General features: G+C 52.6%; 1 protein-coding gene and 1 long non-coding RNA gene across 3 annotated transcripts; one reads left to right on the plus strand and one right to left on the minus strand.

The window, feature by feature from the left end:
* Nucleotides 1-1,139: 1,139 nt before the first annotated feature.
* On the minus strand, nt 1,140-21,192 carry pamr1b (peptidase domain containing associated with muscle regeneration 1b). Of its 2 annotated transcripts, XM_018765267.2 has the most exons (14): nt 21,044-21,192; nt 15,091-15,267; nt 13,931-14,056; nt 13,492-13,606; nt 10,342-10,559; nt 9,906-10,013; nt 5,810-5,980; nt 5,310-5,504; nt 4,683-4,871; nt 4,388-4,579; nt 4,170-4,236; nt 3,590-3,822; nt 2,355-2,722; nt 1,140-1,967 (listed from the first exon to the last, which is right to left on the minus strand). In XM_018765267.2, the coding sequence occupies exons 1-14, from the start codon at nt 21,144-21,146 to the stop codon at nt 1,410-1,412; spliced, it is 2,820 nt and encodes a 939-aa protein (XP_018620783.2). In that variant the 5' UTR covers nt 21,147-21,192; the 3' UTR covers nt 1,140-1,409. The 2 variants fall into 2 exon arrangements, with proteins under 2 accessions (XP_018620783.2, XP_018620784.2); XM_018765268.2 differs by lacking the exon at nt 5,810-5,980.
* Nucleotides 17,498-18,891, plus strand: LOC108942134 (uncharacterized). The gene is made up of 3 exons (XR_001966688.1): nt 17,498-17,548; nt 17,733-17,844; nt 18,703-18,891. It is a non-coding gene; the product is annotated as an uncharacterized LOC108942134 (long non-coding RNA).
* Nucleotides 21,193-22,857: the final 1,665 nt, after the last annotated feature.

The raw sequence follows: 22,857 nt of genomic DNA on the forward strand, positions 1-22,857 counted from the left end.
GGAGGACACGGCACACACACACACGCAAGCACACGCACACAGACAGCATGTCCCCTGCAGTAGCATCATACACAGGTGAGATGGACCCCCGAGGTGAGAGCACATTCCCTTGTCCCACCTTTCACTTGTCTTCCTTCAACATCGCTCCAGACACTCGGTTTCTGTTTCACTCATACAATCAACTGACCGAGTGGACTCTCCAAACTAGCTGGACTTTTCTGCTTTCAGTTGTCCCTGGGGAGGCGGGGGGGGGAATCAGTGGCGCAACGGGTTTGGCCAAGGCCTGCTGTGTGGTGGGTCTGGGGCTGGAGTCCTGCTTGGGGTGCCCTGTGGCGGACTGATGTCCCGTCTGGGGTTTGCCCCCCCCCCAGCCCCCTGCCTTGAGCTGCTGGGTCAGGCTCTGGTTCACCGTGACCCCACTCGGGACAAGTGGCTGTGGACACTGTCTGTGTGAATGGTCTGCAGTATCTCACACACATATCGTGCTGTCTCTCAAATGGGAATTTAAGGGTCAAAACATGACCCAGATGCTGTTTGTCCTCTAAATCTGTTCTGACACTGGACATACATATATATGAGTATGATGTCCAATGTCCACTGGCATAAGAACAAAAAGCAGCCAAAAGCAAACATTTTCCACTCTTTGCAGATGCTGTTACTGTCATGGGGCGGCCAAATGCTGTCGATTCCAAATGAAGCAGAAGCACCCTAACTAAAAGCCTAAGTGAAACGAGAATAAATCCTTGGAACATGTGGAGAAGGACTGAAGACGCATCTCCTTTGTTCCACCACTTCTTCCTTCCCTTCGCTTTGCGTGTCGACCGCTGCTGTTTTCATGCTTCCATCTAGTGGCGCCTATGCGCCTTGCAGCTCTTTGCAGGTTGAACATGAGCTTCTCATTTAAACTCAAGAGAACAGGCTTATTGAAGGCATATCTGGGACATATTTCCACACTGAGAAAATTCCTCCTTCATTTGGAGCTCAGAGAACAATATTCGCTGGTTTTGCCATTGCCCAGGGGCCGTTTATATCCCTTGAAAAGCTGAACTGGATGGATTCGAATGATGACAGCTCCCCGCACAGTTTTTTTTTTTTAATAACACAACCAGATAGAGTTAATCATGTCATTTTATACAATATGTACAGCCCTTTTGTCATTTTAGATATTTCTGAATAATACATCCCAGTATATGTACACAGCGGATTATACAGCAAAACAAACGGTTTCCAGCGGATTCGAGAGATCTGCCTCTCCGCTCCGTCAAGTCTTCGGCGCCTGACGAGGAGGACATCCGTCCCTCGGGCGCCTGGTGCGTGCAGGATGTGGGGTCCAGTGTTAATGGAGCGTTGACCGAACCCCCGGCCATTACAGGAGGACGAACGAGGGGCTCGGCGTCCAGCAGGAGAACCTACTTCATGTTCTTCTGAATCCAGTCTTGGAAGCTGGACACCCGAGTGTAGACCGTGTAGAGGTCCGGGCTGCAGCTGTGCTGCTCGTACCCGAAACTCACGAGTCCCAGCAGGCTCCACACATGCTTGGCCTCGTGCTGCCACTCAGGGTCCTGCGGTGAGTAGGAGGGTGTGGGCATGACTACGATGCCCCCCGTGTCGGCGGGGCAGATGTCGGAGAGGGCGCGCGGGTGCTGCCGGCCGCACAGCATGTTGTCCGTGACGCCGACGGAGACACCGTGCCGCGCAAACTGCCGCTCGCAGCTCACCACGTCAGCCAGCTCCACCAGGCCGGCCCGCACCGTCTCGTTGGTTGCGCCGGCACCCCCTTCTGCCGGCAGTATGGACCAGCCCAGAACGAAGGCATGCTGGGGGGCTACCTGGCCTATTTGCGCTTCTGGGAGGCACACGGGCAGAACCCGCTCACCCACTCGCGCCTTGTCCAGCAGCTTCAGGACAGCCAAGTCTGAGTCCAGCACCAGGGGGTCAAAGTTGGGGTGGACCAGGATGGTGGACACCTGCCAAGAGGACACAAATGTACCGCGGTGCTGTCAGAAGGGCTGTGCCGTTTCCAAAATGCTCAGAGGGGTTGCTTAGCAACTCTGTCAAGCACCGGTTCGGCGGTCATCTGTGCAACATCAGAAATGCATGCAGCCTCCCTCTGGCAGCAAGCACCACTCAGTCCGTGCTACGCCCACCACAAGTCCCACCTGTTCTGTGCCATGCCCACCACAAGCCCCACCCAGTTTTTGCCACGCCCATCACACACCCCATCCAGTCTAGGCCCCCCACTCTGTGAATGTCAGGCCCCTCTCAGCCTCCCACCCTGATTCTCTGCAAGCCCACACCCCTACCAGTTTAAACCACTCCCAGATGAGGCCCCGCCCACCCCAGTGCCATCTCACCCGGAGGTGCTGCAGGCTCCTGGGCTCCCTGAGGTCGCTGCGGTAGTGTTTTCCCACCACCACCTTGACATTGGCAGCACTCAGAGGCTGCGCCTTGCCCAGCTCCGTCACACAGTGCGCCGCCACCACCACACTGCGTTGGTTCACCAGAGCACCGCTGCACACCAGCTGCCAGTGGGCGTCCTCCACTTCCGGCTCTTTCCCCATGGCCGCCGCCTCGTCCTCTGACCCCTTTCCCAGTCCAGCTGCCTGGATATCCTTGTTGAGCATCTTGGTGGCGGCAGCGGAGCGGCGATAGATGGCAGCGTGCCAGGGCCAGCGCACCTCAGCCGGTTTGCGGGCGTTGAAGGCAGCAAGTTTCCCGCAGACTGGAAGGGTTAGGGAGCAGATTGAGACCCGGGTGGGAGCAGAATGGGAACAGAGGTTTTACTAAACACTGACAGTGAGGAGGGCCACTGAATGAAACCTCTCTCCTGTTAATCACTTATAATTTGTTCCTGAAATCCGAGCAAATGCCAAAGAACCAGATAATGCAGTAATGACAGTATTTTTATGGGGGAAAATTCCAGTTTGCCCCAAATCCACCCTAGACGATGCCCAATATTACAGGAAGAAGCGCAACACATAAAAGTTTCACTCCTTCGCAAAATTAATAGTAATAACATTTTTATCCCATCCAAGTGTTTCTGAATACTGTGTGTTTACAGTAACAACAGCGGGCCTGTAGCTAGAAAACATCCTCACCTCCACGTCTAATTTTCCTTTGAAAGTCCATACTCGGAATACAGGTGAGAACAACACACACACACACACACACACATTTTCAGAACCGCTTGTCCCTTACGGGGTCACGGGGAACCGGAGCCTACCCGGCAACACAGGGCGTAAGGCCGGAGGGGGAGGGGACACACCCAGGACGGGACGCCAGTCCGCCACAAGGCACCCCAAGCGGGATTCGAACCCCAGACCCACCGGAGAGCAGGACTGTGGTCCAACCCACTGCACCACCGCACCCCCTGCCCAGGTGAGAACAAGTTTTAGTTTTTAATTTTGATAAGATACTTTAAAAGAACTGTTTAATTTTTACATGTGGTCTCTGTTATTCCATAGTGGATGCAGGAAAACAGTGTACACGGCTCCCCGACTGATGATGATCATGATAATGATGATGATGCTACAGTGGACTTGCCAGGAGCAAATAAGGGGTAACTAAGAAACCCCTGTGGCGCCCTCACCTGGAGAGCAGGAGACATGGCGCCCACTCCACTTGCCCGTCTTGAGGCAGGTGCGGCGCGAGCTGCCCGAGTGCTGGTAGAAGGGCGACACACACTCGTACTCGATTTGTGTGTACAGGTGGTGGAAGCCCTGGGGCAGATCGGGCAGCACGGGGGGGCCCTTTGTCGGAATGAACGGGTCAAACGACTTCCCCACATTGGCGGACGAGTAGAACTTGTGGACGGGGGTCTTCCTGCCATGGTGGGGGAGGGGGGAGGGTACAGAGAGCTCATGGTGGGACACTGAGAACCGCAGGTTCACACTGAGACACCATGGGCAGAAACCAGAAGAGGCCACCGAGGGACAGTAGGTGGTGCAGCAGTTAGAGGTATCACCTTGCAATCTAAGGACCCGGTTCAAATATCGCTGCTGTTGAGCAAGGCACTAACCCTGAACTGACACAGTAAAAAACCTGCTGTAAAAGTAGGTAAATCACTGTAAGTAGCTCAGGGTACAAAAGGTGCACTGTCAGTATCCTTGGAGAAAGTGTCAGACATGAATAAATAAGAATAATAATAAAAAAGACAGTGGTGGACTGACCTGAATGGGGCCTGAGGAGGCAACACCCTCTGTCTCACGAGCTCTGACACCTTGGGCTCCCGACAGGCTGTGGACATAAGGGGGAGGCAGGAGGGCTCTGGTCATTACACATTATCGCAACGGGGGGCGCTCTCGAGCAGCGTGGTGTTTGTGTGCAGCGACCACGTTTCTGGAGCGCTGAGGGAACAGACTATGGAACGGGTCGGGGGGGAGCATACCTCGAACGCACAGGGGCTGCTTGCCGCTCCAGGTCCCGTCCAGCAGGCACGTCATGCGGGGGGTGCCGCTGAGGGCATACGAGTTGTTGCAGAAGAACTCGACCATGTCAGCAGCTCCATCCAGGCCCAGAACCAGCTGGTGGTACCCGTTATGCAGCCTCGGCGGAGGGGGGCAGCGGCGCCTCTCTGTCTCTATAGTGGGGGAGGGTCACATGACATCTGCTACAAATCCTAAAGTCATTAATAGTTATCAATTAATTTCAATATTTGCTATGTTGCAGAGCTTCAGAAATACCGTTCGTGGTCTGACTGTCTTTCTCCTTCTCCTTTCCTGGGTCGGGGCTGCCGGATTTGTCCAAACCCACGGTCGCGTTCTTACTGCCCACGAAGGTCATGGTCCCGTCGGCGTCTTTACCGCCCGCTGGACTTGTGCCCTTTTTGGAGCCGCTTCCCTTACTGTCCTGCTCCACGTCCACATCTTTCACTGGAGCAAAACAGGGGCAGTTTCTTTCTATTGTACCGTAAAGCCACGTTTACGCTCTTGTACGTTTCCCGAACAGGTGCTTTCATAACGTTTGCATGCCTCCTACTGGACACCGAGCACCACGACGCTTCGGCCGCACCGGTCTCGGCCTGCGGCGCATAGATACTGTGTTTTACATCTGCGCTGTCCGTCTCTGTATATTCTGGTCGGATGGTAGGCTGTATAGATGGCCGTGCGTGCGTGTGTGTGTGTGTGTGTGTGTGTGTGTGTGTGTGTGTGTGTGTGTGCAAGTACAAACAGTGAGTACCTGGTTCTTTCACTGATGTCTACAGTAAAACGTAGTATCTGCGCACATGAATCACTTTACTATGGTTTCCCCTGAATTCTGCGCTCTTCCTGCTGCCTTGGTTCCCCCGCTCCACCGCTCCCCCTGCTGACCTCTGACGCACGCCGGCGCCGTGCCGCTCCACGTGTTGTTGGGCAGGCAGGTCCTCTGCGACTGTCCCTTGAGCACGAACGGCGGGCGACACATGTACTGCACGGCGATGAGGACGTTCCCTCCGTACACCAGGAAGTAGTCTCCGTTGGCGAGGTGCTCAGGCGAAGGGCAGCTCTTCTCCTTCTCCCTGGGCACTGATGAGCGCAAGGCAGGGGTCAAAGGTCAGCGAAAGGGTAATACCGTCACGCTCACTTTAACCCCGAGTCGATCGTCCCTTTCCTGAGTTCCTGTTGGATGCTCGGTGGGACTGACAGCGCACTCGTTCAATCACGGAGCCCACGCTGCTCTTTAGAGCCGGTGGGCCGTGCCTGATTATTTGACACGTTTGCGAGGTCGAGGGGTTCAGGGTTTGAGTCGGGTTCCCTCGCGCCTCTGCTTTGTTCGCTCCGGCTTCCGTAGCAGGTGGCCTTCTGGCCGTCGCGCCGCTCCGGCCTCTTACCGCAGGAGGGGGCAGCGGCACTCCAGGTGCCGTCCAGCCGGCAGGTGGCGGAGTGGACGCCCTGCAGCGTGAACCCGGGGTCACAGCGAAAGGTGACTCGGGCCCCGAAGTGAAGGTGGAGGCCCTCCGTGGCTCCGTGGGCCGGTACAGGAGGCCTGCTACACAGCACCACTGGACAGTCAGAGAAACCCAGACAGGGTCAGTACTCCGTATGGCGGGAAACCAGTGTACAGTAACACGGTACAGGTTCAGCGTGCTGTTAAGGGACTTACTGTGGTCCCGTCTAGTGAAAGTGTCCCTTCTCTGTCTACATCTGGTGTCGCTCATCCTCAAGTGACCCACAACTCTTTAACCTTCACACCGCAGGCGAGTCCAGTATGGAACAAGGTTATGGCACTGCAGCGCCCAAACACCCCTGAGACCCGGTCGTTACCCAGCATGCCTGCTACAGCAACCATAATGCAACTGGATCGTAGCCCACAAACACCCTCACCAGCTCTTTAGGTCCATGTGTGAAAGAGGACAATGGAGTGACATCACTGACCTTCTCTACCTGCATCAGCGAGCAATTCCGACCCCCACAGCGCCGCGCCAACACGTCGGGTGACAGAGAAATAAATAGCTCGCGTTATAAAAAGCTTTTTGGTAAAACGATTCCATTTTCCACAGCAGTAAAACGGCTTTTATGACGTCCTTGGCAACAATGTGAGCTCTGTAAACTTGTGAATGGATGGCTCTGTGCGTGTGTGTGTGTGTGTGTGTGTGTGTGTGTGTGTGCCCGCACGTCTCAGCAAAATCTACAAACTGTGACAAACGGCTCATGGTGCCATGAACCGCGGCGATCTGGATTTGGTCGATCGGGCTCTTAAACACCGTTCTAATTCCATTTTCTCACAGTCCCAGGGCTGCAGGAGTGCAGAACAGAGAGAAAACTGAAGCTCCTGCAGCAGCAGCAGCGCTCACCCTTGTGCCGACACACACAGATAAATTCTTTCACATCAGTTTATGGGTTCCGGATGCTTTAATGACACGCCCGTGGAATCACAAATGTACTCTTTATAGGAAGAAAATCACAACGTCTCAGTAACATTTAAGTTTTATCGAGGAGTCAAGTGTTTCCCGTTTTGCCGCGTCCTCACCGTTATTTGTTTTAATACGGCATTTTAAGAAAAAAATAGATTCCATTTTTAATCAGTAAATGGTTGCCACGCGCAGTCACTCATTTGAAAATTGTTTTGACAAACTTTTCTAGCACCCAGTCAGTCACTTTGTAACCGAACCAGAACCCCAATCAGGTCAGCAGTCAAGGGACAAGGTCCATTAAGAACCAACCAACCAATCACAGCTGAGAACTGATCGGGGGCACCTGATAGTCCTTATAAACATCCTCCGATACTCTCCCCCCATCGTCCTGACGGGTAACACGGTAAAATTGGGTAAAACATTTGCACCTTAACTGCCAGACAAATCTGCCCCCTGTCCTCCTGAGCTCTCTAATCCCCTCCATCATCACAGGGACAGCGGGTTCGGCCATATAGAGAGGACACCCACCCCCAAGAGCCACGTGCTCATGTCTCCAGTCCCGCTTGGTGTTGTCGCTGGCAGCCCAGTGAAACCTGGTAAGGAAAAGCGATCGTCGTGCGCAGACACACAGCGCTTCAAAAAGCCCTCATTAGCCTTTAACAGCGCTCTGGAAACACTGCATAAAACAACCATTTTGGTGTCACCGAATCGTTCATAAATCATCGTTCACGAGCTGGTGGCAAACAACGTCAAGGAAATAGGTGCATTACTAAGGACTGAGACGAGACTCGGTGGCGAAGCCAAAGCAGGCCTTGGTCTGAAATGAAACCTTTCAAATTGCCCGTTTTCAGTAGATCCAGAAACACACACACACATTGAGTTTTATATATGATAAATGTACTCTGCAGACAACTCTCCATACTTACTACAACTTTATGGGCTTCCGGGAAAGCGTGGTCCTGTTGACCAAGATATTTTTTTTTCAAAGTTTTTATAGAGAGAAACTGAGCCCCCCAAAAAAAGACCACCACAAAAGAGAACCTTCATGAGATCTATGAAAGTTGGACTTGGAAGCTGAGGCGTGTAGCACATAAGCGTAAGTAATTACAGGTGCTGGGCTACATAAAGATCACTTTGTTCAGGTACTTCGCAGATGTTTTTTTGTCCAAAGCATTGCATTATGCATAGCTCTGCAGAGCTGGACTGCGTTTGCGCTAGACCAGTTGAAGTAGGTTCTTTACCTAAAGGTACAACAGAAACAGGCTTGGAGGGTCATTCAGGATCCTCAACTGCTAATGCTAACTGTTAGCAACAGAGGCCACTGAAGGCATCTGAGTCCAGGACTGTGGGGTGATTGGACCAACCCAAGATTGACAGCACAAGTCCAATTTCCTGACCACAGATCCAGAGGGCAATTTCATGGGGCCAGCTCAAGAGCAAGAGCATCAGGCTGTTGGACCAACCCAAGTGCTAGAGTACAAGTTCATGGAGTCAACCCAAAATTGAGAGAACCAGACCATTGGACCGACCCAAGAAATAGAGCATGTTGAGCTCCAGCAGTCAACCCAAGACCAAGAGAACTGGACCAACCCAACATTTACATTTATTTATTTAGCAGACACTTTTCTCCAAAGTGACTTCCAATGAACTCTATGTAGTGTTACTCTCAGCCCACACACCTTATTCACCAAGGTCACTTACACTGCTAGATACACTACTTACAATGGGTCACTCATCCATCCACTGGTGGAACACACTCTCCCTGTCACTCACACACTATGGATGAACCTGAACAGTATGTCTTTGGCCCATGGGAGGAAACCAGAGCAAACTCACAGAGACATGGGGAGAACATGCAAACGCCACACAGACTGAGCAAAGATCAAACCAATATCCTCTCGCACCACCCAGGCACTGTAAGACAGCAGCACTACTCGCTGTGCCACCATGCCACCCAACACTGAGAGAACCAGACTGACCCAAGACTGGGAGTGCAAGTTAATGTGGTCAACCAAAGACCGAGAGCACCAAGCTGCTGGGCCGACCTGAGACCTCAGTATTGCTGGTTCCACCAATGGTGAGCTTTTCATTGGCTTCACACTTGAGCCCAAACAAATGTCCCAGAGGAGTTGCATCCTCAGTGGTCTTTTCATACCCATAAATGCACCAAACGGTATTAAGCATGATTTTCCATATGTACACTGGGGGGTCTTTTCCAGACTCGTACTCGTCAGACTACGGCTGAGAATGTTTTCCACTCATAAATTTAAGACTAGCTTTACACATGTTTTCCAGATTATGCACCAAAATAACCCGGTTAGGGGCATTTTGAGATGTACAGATCCTGAGGTACGAACAGATACATCTCAAACTTACAAATCTATTGGAGATGGAAGAAAAGGCCGGTATCTCCAGTGGTCGAGTCTGAGGTTCACTTGATAGCCTACTTTGGGCTTTCTATTTCGTTTGACTCATTACAAATCGACACCCCAATGAGTCCTTCGACCCGAAAATGCAGAGGTTAGCGAACAAGTGGATGTCACATGATAGCTGTACCACCAGGATTCAGAGTCTGATCCCTCAGAACGGAAAGTGTGACGTATTTGCTGACGGAATCTCGTTGGACGTGGTGCTGCTGTGAGACATGCAATCTCCTGTACCTCATGAAAACTCAGTGTCAGTTGCCAAAATGGTGGTCTGTTGCTCTCGTCTGTATCTGTGAGCTGTAATCGGGGACTCTGAATGGAGTTGGTTCAGACAGCAGATGAGTCTCGGCTTGTCCCAAGAGCAGTGACCCATGCAGATGCTGCATAAGGCATCTGGCACTCATCTGTCGAATGTGGCTTGGTGCTGGGCCGGGCCGGGCCGGGGGTAGACAGCAGCGAGTCCGGCGTGTCCAGAGCTCCCGTGGTCCAAAGCACGCAGGCGCCGCATCCCGCGCAAAACAGCAAACAGTCATCATGGATGCGGGGCAAAGCAGGACGAGTGTTCCCATTCCACCTGCTCCATAAACTCAGGCACACGGCTGGAAAAACTATGGGAGGAGGGGAAAGGGCGAGGCAGGGCAGCTTACCGTTCTCGCACCTGGGACCAGTGTATCCAGCCAGGCACGCGCAGCGAAACGAGCCGACCGAGTCCAGGATGCAGGTGCCGTCATGCAGGCAAGGGGAGGAACTGCAGGCTGCCAGCACCGTGAACAGGAAGAAGAGGGCAAACGTTAAAGAATGGAGAGGACTCCGTGCTGCAGCCCCGACCCTGGACCGTGAAGAGTTGGCACCACGCCGCACCGGGCACCGGCTAATTGCACCGCGCAGCTCGCGCCGCTGCTTTCGATCCGGGGTCTCTGTCTCGCACTCTGACAGCTTGAAGGAACTGTTTAAGTGCTTTGCTCTTGAGGCCCCTAGCAGATGTCTGCCGGGTTTCCTGGGTAGTGAGGGATGCGAACGTTTCCCCGGGAGCACCGCTTAGTTCCGACGCACTGGCCTGGTGCCGGCCGGCCTCCCGGATACCTGAGCTCTCCTGGAATGTGGCGAAGAAGCCGTCGAAGTTCTTGTAGCCGTCGGAGACAAAGAGGATGTGCAGGGAGCTGCCGGAGCTGTGGATGGGCGGCGGCCTCTCGTTGCCGCAGAAACGGCCGATGAGGCGGGAGCTCAGGTCGTCGCCGTCCCGCACCTCGACGTAGTCGTACCGGCAGCTGTGGTCAAACTCCAGGCTGAGCATCCTGAACCTGAAGGGGAGGAGAGCGGAGACTTCATTTCCATGCAGCCCGAGAGGAGCTTTTCCATGCAAACCGTGAACAGACGTCCCTTTGGCTTGTGGGTTTTGTGATTCGGCACAACAAAACTTGCTGAAATACTTTGCAATTGTCGTATTAAGGAAAGAAACCTCCAAAATGACAGAAAGAAATACATGTTAATGTTCCCTATTATGGAGACTCCTGCTGAGCAGCACGCTGGAAAGACTTCTTTCCACTCAGGTTCGAGGAGGGACCGTGCGTTCGCCCCCCGGATAAGGCACCTGAGTGACCCCCACGAGCTCAGTTCCAATCTTTAAACGCACCAAGGTGGCTAATAAGGGCATGCGAGCGGAGCTGCCGACGGTGCAGAACACATCCCATCCCGGACTGCCCTCCCCCCCCCATCTGCATGAGTCACTTTGTTTAATGGGGGTGCGAATGGGGCATTTAATTCCCCCGCTATTGCGCACTGGCGAAAATTGTGGTTTAAATTGATACAACTGTGATTTGAAGGGCAAAGCAGCTGCCCCCCCGGTGCCCTTTTCCCGCCTTCGCGCTTTTCCTGGCCTGGTAAAGACATCAGTGTAAAAAGAGAGCTGTTGAACTGCTGAAGGCAGCAGCAAAGTTTTCTGCTGAGATCATTCCTGCTTCGGCGGCTCGGACCCGTACTGTACTCGGCAGCGTTTGAGACCGGATGAAATAATTCTTTTCACCATCATTAGTGGAAATATTAAACAGATGCTGGGTATTAATTTAAAGAAGGAAACACACAAAGCACAAGCCGTAAGAGGACCCTCTCCTCCTCAATTTAAACACACATGGCTGCGCTCACCAAGTGCCCTTTCATTTACATAACACTTTTAAAGCCAGCTTGTTTCATTTAACAGTAATTGTTATTCGTTACTAATAATTGTCATTAGGTGATTACATAGCGGTGCATTTTTATTGGGAAAACACAGAGGAAGTGACTACAGGAGCAGCAGGAAAAGGGGTTTGAACCAACACCCTACAGGTTACTCGTCATCGCACAGTAAAGCACTGTTTTCATTACAGATTGCGGAGCAGGGAGCAACGTCCCCGTGTGTTCACGTGTTGTACTGGTCACAGGTCAAAGTGTCATTTGATTTAATCGATGATCCGCGGGCTGCAGGGTAGCTATAACTAGCTGGGGAAATGTTGAGATGAATCACTTGGAAACGCAGTAAAGTACTATAAGTAAAGTCGTAAGGAGAGAAGGGTCTCCCGTCCAGATGTGCCTGTGGGTCTGCTGAGGTCAGGTCAACAGGGACCACACCCCGCTATTACCCACTCATACCGCGTTTCAGTAATGGGACAGCAGATGAATGTGAAAGCCTGGGGCAGCAGGTGGCACAGTGGTTAGTGCTGCTGCCACACACTTGAGGCAGGTTTAAATCCCATTTCATTGCTCAAGGTGTTCATCCTGAATTCCCCCAGTAAGAACAGGTGAGTCAGTATAAGTTGTTCTGGGTAGGAGCAACAGCGTCACGTATTAGTCAGCTACCCAAGTTAGAAAAGAGATCTGGTGGTGATTGAGGGGCTTCACATATTGTTTACTCTGAGATGAGATGTTGGTCTTGGAGGCGTTTACCTTTGTGAGTGTGGTAAGAAGGAAAACATGCCTCTGTGTGATTAAAGGCGAAAACAGCCGAGGTTCTGCCAGGTTTCAGCAGCACAACATCACTGTGTGCATTACTGTGCTTTTCCACTCTGCTTTAACGCTCAGTATGTGACACCAGCTATACCAGCTACACCAGCAGTTATGATCTGTGCTCAGGGATTTAACCCCACCAACCCACCTCTTCCCACCAGGAGGGCCGGCTGGCAGGACGAATGCGCTGCGCGCTTTCCGCCCCCCGGAGCCGCTCCTCCTCCGAGCCGACGGCACCGTGCCGGGACTTGCTTCAACCAGCCAACGTGACCGTGTTTGAACGCAGTGGAACACGCAAAGCACAGTTATGGCACAGTCACCGGGTGCCCGAGCGTGTCGGACCGACGTGCAGCAAGTCTCCTAAAACTGACACTTTTATTAGGGAAGGAATCACAGCAAAAGCTCGTTCATCCCAGCTTGCCAGATGTGTTTTGTTGAGGGTTAAACGGGAGGAAAACAGAGTTAATTGGTTTTTTACATGGGTGAGCTGTCATTTCCTATTAAATTTTCAGGCACAGATTAAAGGAAAAACTGGCAGAGACTCAAAGCTTTAATATACAGCTATATAGGGGCTTCCAAGGAACTTGATCCAACAACCCTTTGGAGATAAGACCCTCATCCTGATGCCCCTACACACAAAGTGCTGAAGGTGTAATGCCAGTTGCTTCTCATATATATAGAATTCATAACTGAAAAATATGCCAACCTATAAAGCGCAGCAGGAACGTAGGTGTGATTATTTCACAGATTCGAACCCTTTCGGCACTTTTCTAACGTGGAACCAAACAAACAATCGGACCCCCCGGGGGGCCCCTCCCAGCCCACAGTCGCCTACTGGTATAGTGGTGTATGATTTACGTTTCCCTCCTTTGGCTGACGATTCATCTGTGACTTTCCTGGGTTCAAATCCCATGCCTTGCTGTAGAACCCTTGATCAGGATATTTACTCTGGACTGCTACAGTAAAAATTACCCTGCTCTACAAAGTGGTTTGTCATAAATCCCTTCTGAGCAAACCGTCAGTTAAATCTTTTTTGCTTTTGCTATAACTGACTCATAAATGTTTATTTTGTCATTTGTTCTCGTTCTTTGTTTGTTATTTATTATTTTTGTTGGTGTAACCACACTTTACCATTAAGGTATTGGGTTAGGGCTTAGAGGTGCTCTGTGTCACTTTCCTTGCAGGGATCAATAAAGCGATAATGAGCCCATCCTATCCTGATAAGTGTAAATGTACGGGGGCACGAGGGGCCACCTGAGCTCGACGGTGAATTCGGGGTCCACGTGGAGGGTCCACTCGCACCGGGCGTTGGTGGGGTAGCTCTCCAGCACGATGTGGCCCTGGGCCTTGCGGATCACCCCCCCGCACCCTGGAGCCGAGAGGAGGCGGGAGATAGAGCCTTGAACACGGCGCACGGCTGCAGCGTGGGCTCATGGGCGAGCCAGCGGGCGCCATTCCCGACCCCCCCCGGGACACTATTATTTGCATACAGTGAGATATGTTGCGTAGCAGGGGGTGGGGATTACACAGGGAATTACAGACAAATCCTGGGACATCAGTAGCAGGGATAACAGGCCCTCGGGCTTTTTGGCTTTCCATAGGAGCTGAACGAGTTCTGTGTGGGCTTCCAAGGAACAGACGCGCACACACACACACACACACACACAGACACAGGGATCAAGACAGGACTTACTCATGCAGTCTCCGCCAGACCATCCCGGGCGACACTCGGCGCAGTACTTCCCCCTGACGAAGAAGTCGTCCTTGGCCGCCCACGTGCCATTGTTGCAGCGCTTGCAGTTCTCAAAGATGCTGCAGCCTGTTTGCGGGGTGGGGGGGGGGGGGGAACAAGTTTGAGACACAGGAATGGGGGGGGGCAGGGAGGAGAAGGCAACCAAAGATGGTGAATAACCAGATGGAGGGAGGTATGGAGAGACAGAGGAGCTTTGTGTGTGTGTGTGTGTGTGTGTGTGTGTGTGTGTGTGTGTGGCGGGGGTGGGGGGGGTATAGAGAAAAACAGTGAGAGCACAGTGAAATGGGAGGCAGGTAACAGACAGAAGGGCCGCATTCCTCACAAAGGCTCCAACACATGGTGTGATTTGATTTATTAGGTCACCCATAAGGGATATTTCACACTCCGGGGACTGATCCTCCTGTGTCTGTGTGTGTCTGTGTGTGACCGGAGCCCCCTCACCCTGTGCTGGTAAAATCATCAAAGCCCCCTCTGAGGGAGGAGGTAAGGCCTCCATCGCGTGTGTACATACACGTACATGTGGCAGCCACAAGAGCTGGAGCTTAGGTGGCTGTGGGGAGGCTGTAGTCAAAGCGTAGACACCCCCCCCCCCCACCACATTGCTGTAAACATCACAGCGAGTTCAGGGCCAGATTTACATCTACAGCCCCTCCGAAGCTTGAAGCCGTGTGGGTTTGCAAACATCTGGTTCCCCCAGGCAGCTCTGAGCCCAAGTGGCTGGGAAGGACATCACTCGGAAGGAGCAGCGTCTCCCCAGGGGACACCCTGGTTGCACATTCTGGCCACAAGTTGCCCATCTGCTGCTTTGAGACCAAACCCAGGTGGCAGAGGGGCTGGAAAGGGGTCCATGAGCCGATGGCGCAAGGCTCATGAGGACATGAGGACAATTCATGCCTCTAAAGGACAAAGAATTGGGCTGCAGCGGGTGTTTGGAAAGTAAAATGTTACGAAAACTAAAGTTTTAACAACACCTTTGTTAGAGACAAGTGCAAAAGGGCAGCAGGTGATGTAACAGTCCAAAACATCATCTTGTGTTTGGTGCACACAGATGGAGACCGTAGTCGGAGGGACGACACCTGGCGGACGCAGCCGTGTCTCACCTGGGTGGATGATGCAGGGGTCACACTCGTTGAGCGCGTTGCGGCAGCAGGGCACGGCGTAGCCCACCGTCGTACCCAAGGCCGGACACTTGCAGCGGATCAGGTCGTATTCGCAGCAACCGCGGCACATGACGTTCCACTCGGCGCCAGGGCAGCGGTCGTACCACAGTCTGTAGTCTGAGACGGAGCAGAGAAGTGAGCGCCGCGATGTGCGGCCAACGCCCCCTCGGCACGTGCGTCTGGATGCGTCTCTCTCCATTTCACAGCCGTCGAGTGCTCTGATTGGATCGCATGACCTCATGTGGCTCTCCGTCATTTGTGCTCTCAGTGGATCCTTTTATTTTCCTACATTTTGCACGGTGGCGCAGCAGGGAACCCCGGTGTTTAACCCGAACCCGAACCCCGGGTTGCAGCTTTGGCTGTGGGTTTCAATCTGGTTTAATCTGTGTGGAGTTTGCTGCACGTTCTCTCTCTGCTCTGGTTTCCTTCCACAGTCCAGGAGTGCGTTTCAGGTGAACTGGGGATACTGTTTTACCCATTGTGTGTGTGTGTGTGTTGTATTGCTCTGTAGATGTGCACTGTTCTCTTTCTCTCTCTCTCTGCTCTGTGTGTGTGTGTGTTGTGTTTTGCTTTTGCTGTCGTGCACTGGGTGCTGTTTGTGTCTGTCTGACTGGCGCTTATTGCTCTACCCAACCTCTCGAATCCTGCAGACAGCGCGGACAGCCTCGCAGCGGGGCGATTCCACATGAGCGCAGTGAGCTGATGGGGAGGGAAACGAGGGCCAGAGGAGCGCCGGCGATTATGTAACTCCTTGGCTCAAGACAGGGAGAGGTGGAAACAACCGAAAGAGCCTCGAACCCGACTCGCTGTCCTTACTGCCTCTGCAGAAAGCTCTTAAGACGCCGCTCCCGCCGCACCCACGCCACGTCGTCCAGGCAAACACTGTGGGAGATGAAGACTCCTCTTTCCCAGAGCGCGGGGTCACGCGAGGTCACCGTGGTTCCGCAGTTCTGGCAAACCGGTGCAACGCAGAATCCCAAAAATGCTCCTTCTTCCACGGTTCGGTCACAGTCTAACCCAGCCCCGACGTGGCCCAGCGGTGGTGCGGCAGCCCAGCTGGAGGACACACTGAGTCTGAGCAACGAGTTCAATGATGGACCGTAAGTGTCGGCAGCGTGGTCATCCAACTGGCGACTCCTCCCTCACCTCATCAGGTGACTTACTGAAGGACCATGTCACTTTCGATACAGGCGTCAGATGACCGCGAAGTGTGCTTACATTTCATTTTGGTGAGTCACTCTCGTTATACAAGAACATCGCAGCCACACAAATACGAAGTTCTGCTGCTGCAGTTTACACTCTTTGGGTTCCGAGTGGTGCAAACACCCAAGAATTCGAAGCATCCTTCTGCGCTGTCTGTCTGTAACTATTCCATTTAGTATTTGTGTATTTCTCCCCCCGCCTCTGGCTGCTACACTAAAACACAAATACATAAAAAAGTGGAATTTATGAACCAACACCCTACTGTGTCATCAGGGTTAATTTTCTGGCAATATGTCGGAGGGTCCCCACCAGACATTCCAAACTGTGCTCACTGCGCTGAGATGTGCCCACAGGGGGCCGCGAGGAAAACATGTCCACGTGCCCATTTCATCACCATGTCGTTGTGTCGAGCCCCTTTCACCCCTGTGCGATTCGCAGTCAGACACAGACACAAAGGGTTTCGTAGACTTACCCTGGTAAATTACACTAAATATTTTCTCTTCTAAGAAAGTCAGTGTAATAAATTAATCCTGGAATCAATTATGTGTGTTTACTGTAGGTCAGAGGGTCACATGGGGTTTAGAGCCATCGCCTTGCAGTTTCGGCACCCCAAGTTCGAATCCCACCTCGTGTGCTAGTCCACTGTAAGAACCTTGAACTGATAGAGATTAAACAGCAGCGTAAATGGGTAAATCAGTGTAAACTTGAATATCTAGCACTGTAAACTGCTTTCGACAAAGATGTTGGGGAAACAATGGCTACTGGTATCAAAAAGTGTGTCTCTGTTTTCCACAGCAGGGAACACAACGACCAGCAAGTGGTGTGCGGGTTGCTTCCCTTCCAGAATGTTCTCCCACTTGAGTTTAGGACGTGGCGATGACACAGGCCACGAATGCCGCAGCCGAGAGCCTGGAGACACCGCCACGCCACCGGTACCTGAGTCACACACTGCCGCTGCCGCCGCCCCTCCATTTGTTGTACCTTGTTGTACCTTGTTGCTAAGGAGCCGGTGAGTCGTCAGCCCTGCTGCGTGTGACTGCGGTTGTGAGGATTTCACTATGAAACACGGAAGCTTTACAGACCCCGTGAGGTCTGTCCTCGAGGAGGGCGAAGCCTTTGGTGCGGCTTTTCTTTAATAACACCACTTTCCCGCATCTCAGGAACACTCCACCGTGAAAATGGGTGAAATGAGACAGTGAGAAACCTTTTCACGGAAGCATCTGGTGTGGAACACGAATGTAATATTTATCATAAAATGTGTGTAGCGTGTGGAGCAGCTGCACCCTTTCACCTTTGACCCCTGGAGTGCTGGGTGCTCACTGTCTGTGGCAGTGCTTCTCATTTACACTCATTTACACTGTTTACCTCCTGTCATTCAGTAGAACCGGCTGAGGATCCAGATTGGCTGCTGCCAATGAAAAGGAAGAACAATCCGGAAGGTTCCTGCACCGGGATTTGAAGGGCGCCGAAATGAGTCCCACCTTGATCAAGGTACTTATCTTGAACAGTAAAAATGACCCTGCTGCATGAATGGGTAAAGTAATGTAAACAGTGTAAGTTGCTCTGGATAAAAGAGTCCAATGGATTCATAACTGGGCTGGAAAAGAAATGCAGAAAACATCAGAGTGAACGGGAGAAGAGAGGTGGTGTGTTTTTCTGGAGCTGCATGCGTGATGCTGGGCGTTCTTCTGGTTTCGTTCCTCTGACTAATCTCCACCAAGCTCCTTTTCTTCTCCAATTTTCGCCAGTTGACAAGATAACGAGGAGCTCGGCAGCCAAAGAGGTGTCAGAATAAGCCGCGTTATTATTCGAGACTCCCAGGGAGCGAGAGCTGCCCCTCCGCCTTCTTTACACGTGTTTTCACTTTTTCTCTGCAGACAGAAAGAAAGCTGCACGGGCAGTTAAAGTAAATCACTGAGGCTGTCAACCCTGTTTGCTCTGCCAGGGGTGGGGGCCCTGCTAAGCACCGTGTTTTACCTTGAGCCGGCGGCAGGATCGCTCTTATTGCCCCGTTTCAGTTTCCCCGGGGGTCTTCTGAAAGTCTCAGGCATGTGTGGCGTCGCAGAACTGTGAATCTACACCACCTGAATGCACATTTACCTCACCTTTGGGTAATGGAGGTTTTTTAGACAGCCACGTTGGGGCACTTTGGGTTCCCGGTGTGCTCGGTGCAGGGCTGCAAACCTGTGCGTGGAGATTCTTGGCCCAAACCTCCTCTGTCCCAAGGTGGCTGCGAGAGGCGCTTGCAAAACAAGTTATTTTCCAGGCTACAGGTCTGGAGCCTTAACGCAGAGCTCAGTGCTCCTACAGGCCACCTTCTGCAACTGGGCTCTGCTTTCTCCATCCCAGATGCTATGTGTCGAGATCCGATTTGTACAAACTTCCGGTGGAGAACGGAGGGCAGAAACCGCACAAGCGGCTCACGATCGACATGGGCTCTGTAGCACGACAGGGAGCCGAGATCCGTGAGACGCGTCGAACTACCTCCTCATCAACACCGTTCCAGAACACCTTCATTCAACCATCATTCTGCTGCAGCTCGGCCTCCAGCGAAAGTTCACAGGTCTGTTTCCGGCAGGAATCTCTGTGACAAAGACACGAACCCGTCTCTCGAAGGCTGCACTGCAGACCTGGAGCGTGTTCTGGAACTTCTAGAAGGAGCTGGTCTCTGCAAGAGAATCTGTCTCTCTTTCGAGGGATTACTCCTGTTACAGCGGCTCGGGCAGCTGGCTGCCTCTGAGGCGCCTCTGCGCTACACGGGACCTGTCGCCGCACCGGGCACTTTGAGGAGGTGATTATATTACCTTATTATATTCTGTAATTTCACAGCACAGAAACCAAACACTTCCTTCCATTTGACAGGGATGCACGTGGATTGCAATGCTTCCACAGTGTCCATTGATACACTTGGATGTTTTCACTTTCTTCAGGGCTACAGCAGCTGGTCCACCAGAAGTCAAGTGCAAGGCATGACATGGGAACGTTCTGGTGACGGGATCCAGACCTTTAACCGCAACGTTCTTTGCTGCCTGCGCAGTTGGATGGCTGACAGCAACCACTCATCTCCCGCAGGGGCCGTCTCCTCGGCTCGCAGCAGCCATACCCGCCGGGTTTTCTGAGATTGCGGTCTCCTCCAGCTGTCTGCTGTCTTCCGGCCACTCCCTTGGTGCGCGTCCATCCGGTGGGGCAGAGAGCACTGAATGTGGCCCTTGGCCCCAAACGAACCCAGGACAGCCCCCAGCTCTTAGAAAAGGGGAGCGGGGCGTCAGCAAAACCAAATGGTATTAATAAAGTCCGTGTTGTTCTGTCATCGACTCCAAATTCCTTTCCGCGTCCGAACCGTCAAAAAGATATCCGAAACAACAGCCCACAATGCATTTTGGGATTTTAGCCCAAAGCAAGTTTGAGTGTGAGCTGGAGAATTAGAGTGCAAACAGGATGGCATTGTGGCCACATTTTTTGTCTCGGTTTAGCTGGCAGTGTTATTCTCTGAGCAATTGTTCTGTCTCCTCATGTGGTCTCGGCTTCTCTGCTTTCACCACAATTTACCACAAGCAGTCGCAGGGTGAGGGCGGGGGTGTAGCTGGAATGGGGCAACGGAGAAACACCGCTTTCGGAGGAGCATGAATCGTATAAATAGTCCAGAGGAAATTGTGCCTAATGGGCCGTGTTGGGGGGACAGGGAGTGTACAGTAGAACAGTTGCAGAAGAAGTGCAGAATGTCAGATCGAATAAGAGCAACGGGGCAAATGCTCACGGCTGTTTCCGGCGCCCCCTGCTGGCACTTGTTGAGAGCTGCGCTGCACATACACTGAGCTGTTGACACCTCTTTTCTTGGAAACCAAAAGACTGGTAACCTGTGTTGCATAATCTCTGTATCATTGCCCAAGTGACTTCATAGTCAACTGATGGGGAGGGAAGTAATGTTTGGAATAAAGAGGGAAATGTTAGTCACGAGATGCCGGCGGTTCTGTCCCACAGCAAGCATCGCGTCCCCTTGGGGGGATTCGGACCGTTCCTTTCCTCCCTACTTTCTCACAGCACTTCTAAGATTCTGGCTCCGCAGCAGGGGGTCAGGACCTGACCGCTTCCCCCGAGCTCATCCTTTGGAGCCCATTGCACGTGGAGCTGCTTTCGCATATAAACACAACGATTTGTCAAAGAAAGTTGCAATGGTCCCGACTAGCGCAACCTGGTCAGACTGTGGTCAGCGGTTAGTGTTGGTGTCGGTGTGCAGCTGATCTCGCATTTCGAAACGGATGCCTAGAGCTGTCAGGAAGTCACATCCCTTACGCTGTCAGTCACCATGTGGGGGGCCCATAGGAAACAGACATGCAGTGATGAATGAATGGGAGATGTGAACGGGACCGGACGGTTGGAGACGTGATGGAAAAGTGAAGCATACCTTTGGACCAAGAAAGAAAAGCGCAGATTGAACAGCTCAAAGAGCCTCGGCGTGCAACAAGGTGCTTGGACCCCAGCGAAGGTCCCACACACTCTCCGCTCCGGTTTGCCCTCCTGGATGACGGATGACCCCTCGGGGCTCTCATTGCCTTTTACTCGCCACTCGGGCGCTTCATGGCTCCAAGGGCAAAGCCGAGGAATGCTGAGGCTGCCTTTTCAAACAAAGGACCGGCGCGGGTGGAGAGAGCGAGGAACGCTAGGCAGAGGTGGCGGATCGGGCTCTTACCGTGTGGCCAGGCGGAGCCCCAGGCACCGAAGTGCAGGAGGAGGATGAGGAGGAAGAGGAGAGGCTGGGAGGGCATGACCAGCTGGTGTCCCACGGAAAGCATGCTTCGCTCTCGAGCTCTGTTTACTTTCTGAGCTCAGCTGGTTTGACATCACTCTCTCTCCTCTGCCTCTCTCTCTCTCCCTCTCTCTCTCGCTCACTTTCCTGGCCTCAAGTTACAGCCCAGCCTCACAGGGGGATCCGCGCAGGATGGGCTTTCCAAAGGGACTGGGGTAGCTCTGTACAGCGACGTCACGGCTCTTGGAGGGAAGGAAGCAGACTCCCTTTAACCCGTTCCCATCGCTCGCTCACTCACTCGGATCGCTGGGGGGCGCCGAGCTCGGCCTCTTTACCGGCCTGGCACTCTCCCGACAGGCCTGCTTGGGTGGGAACTTAGGAGGAAGTGAAAACACATCCACACAGATGTTTTGTCATTAACCTTTACATTCAATGAGTGCAAGTCGTGTGTTTCCACTTTACATGGAACCCCACACACAGACAGTCGGTTTTGCCCCCTTCCACACGCATATACACACACGCACACACACACGTTCCTGTTCCCCCAAAAATAAGGCATTGCATCCTGGAGACAGATTGAAGGATCTTGAGCGCAAGGAGTCCGTGACATTTCCCTCGTGTAATGTGTCATAAAACATGTGTGTGACTCTCAGCGGTGTGTTCAACATCGTGGTTCTCCTTTAATTCAAAGAGTGTGTTTGATGCACTGGAACTTGTCCCGGCGTGTAATTGTCACACATCAGCGCGCATTTCAAAACAGCACAAAGTGGGAAGAAAAAACAGATCAGTTACCGTCAGTGAAAAAAAACACACATGAGTTTTTCCTGAGAAGAGCAGGATCCAGACCTTGGCCTAAGAAAGGCGCGCTTGGGCGTCGCTCCGCAGTACCGGGGCACCGCCCTCCCAGCACCTTTCATCGCCGCACTACTGTTTGCTCGCATGCCTTTTGGTTTGTTATGGGAAATATCGAGTTGCCCGGCCTTGATGTTTCTCACATGTTTCGCTCCGTGCGCAGCCCCATCTGGCCGTACCGAGAGGCAGAACCACAGCGAGCTACTCTGTGAACGTCAGCGGTCCTTCAGGAGCCCGAACCGTCATTCCTAGTGTCTTCCTCCGGAGAGCCTCATCACCAGCGGCGATGTCCAGGGGCATCCGAGGCCGCAGGCTGTTCTATCCAAACGCGGTGCCGGAGACCGCAGTTTTATACACACACACTTGTATTTACACAGCTGGATTCGACTGCAGGGATTTTTGCTGCACTCAGCTTGGTGGCTGGATCCAGGAGGTCTGCAGATCCCAACCCGTGTGGGTTAGAGTGGCATGCTCCCGCTCCTGTTACTCATCATTAAACCCAGAAGGGAAACCTCACTGGGTGCAGCACATGAACTTGAAACCTCGCTTGGAAAGAATCCCGGAGTACGTAGCCTTCACCCCCACCCCCCCATTTTCCTCCCATCGACATTTGTCACCGTAGAGTCCATTAGCGGTTCTCCATTTGTTTCATGGCAGCGTTGGTTGTCACAGCGACGTTCCTGCAACTCATATTTGTTCTTCATGTGGTGCTTTAATCCAAAGTGATTTACAGTGGTAACGTCGTACACTCATTTGGACAGCAGGGTAATTTTTACTGTGAGGTTAATTGTCTTGGTGAAGGGCACTACACCTGGAACAGAGACTCAAACCCACACCCCTTGAGGGCCAGGTAGCAACTGTAAACGCTACACTTTGTAAGGCGGTTTTGTTCTCGAGAAGAGAAC

Source organism: Scleropages formosus, chromosome 5 (assembly GCF_900964775.1).
Source record: "Scleropages formosus chromosome 5, fSclFor1.1, whole genome shotgun sequence".
Lineage (NCBI taxonomy): Eukaryota > Metazoa > Chordata > Actinopteri > Osteoglossiformes > Osteoglossidae > Scleropages > Scleropages formosus.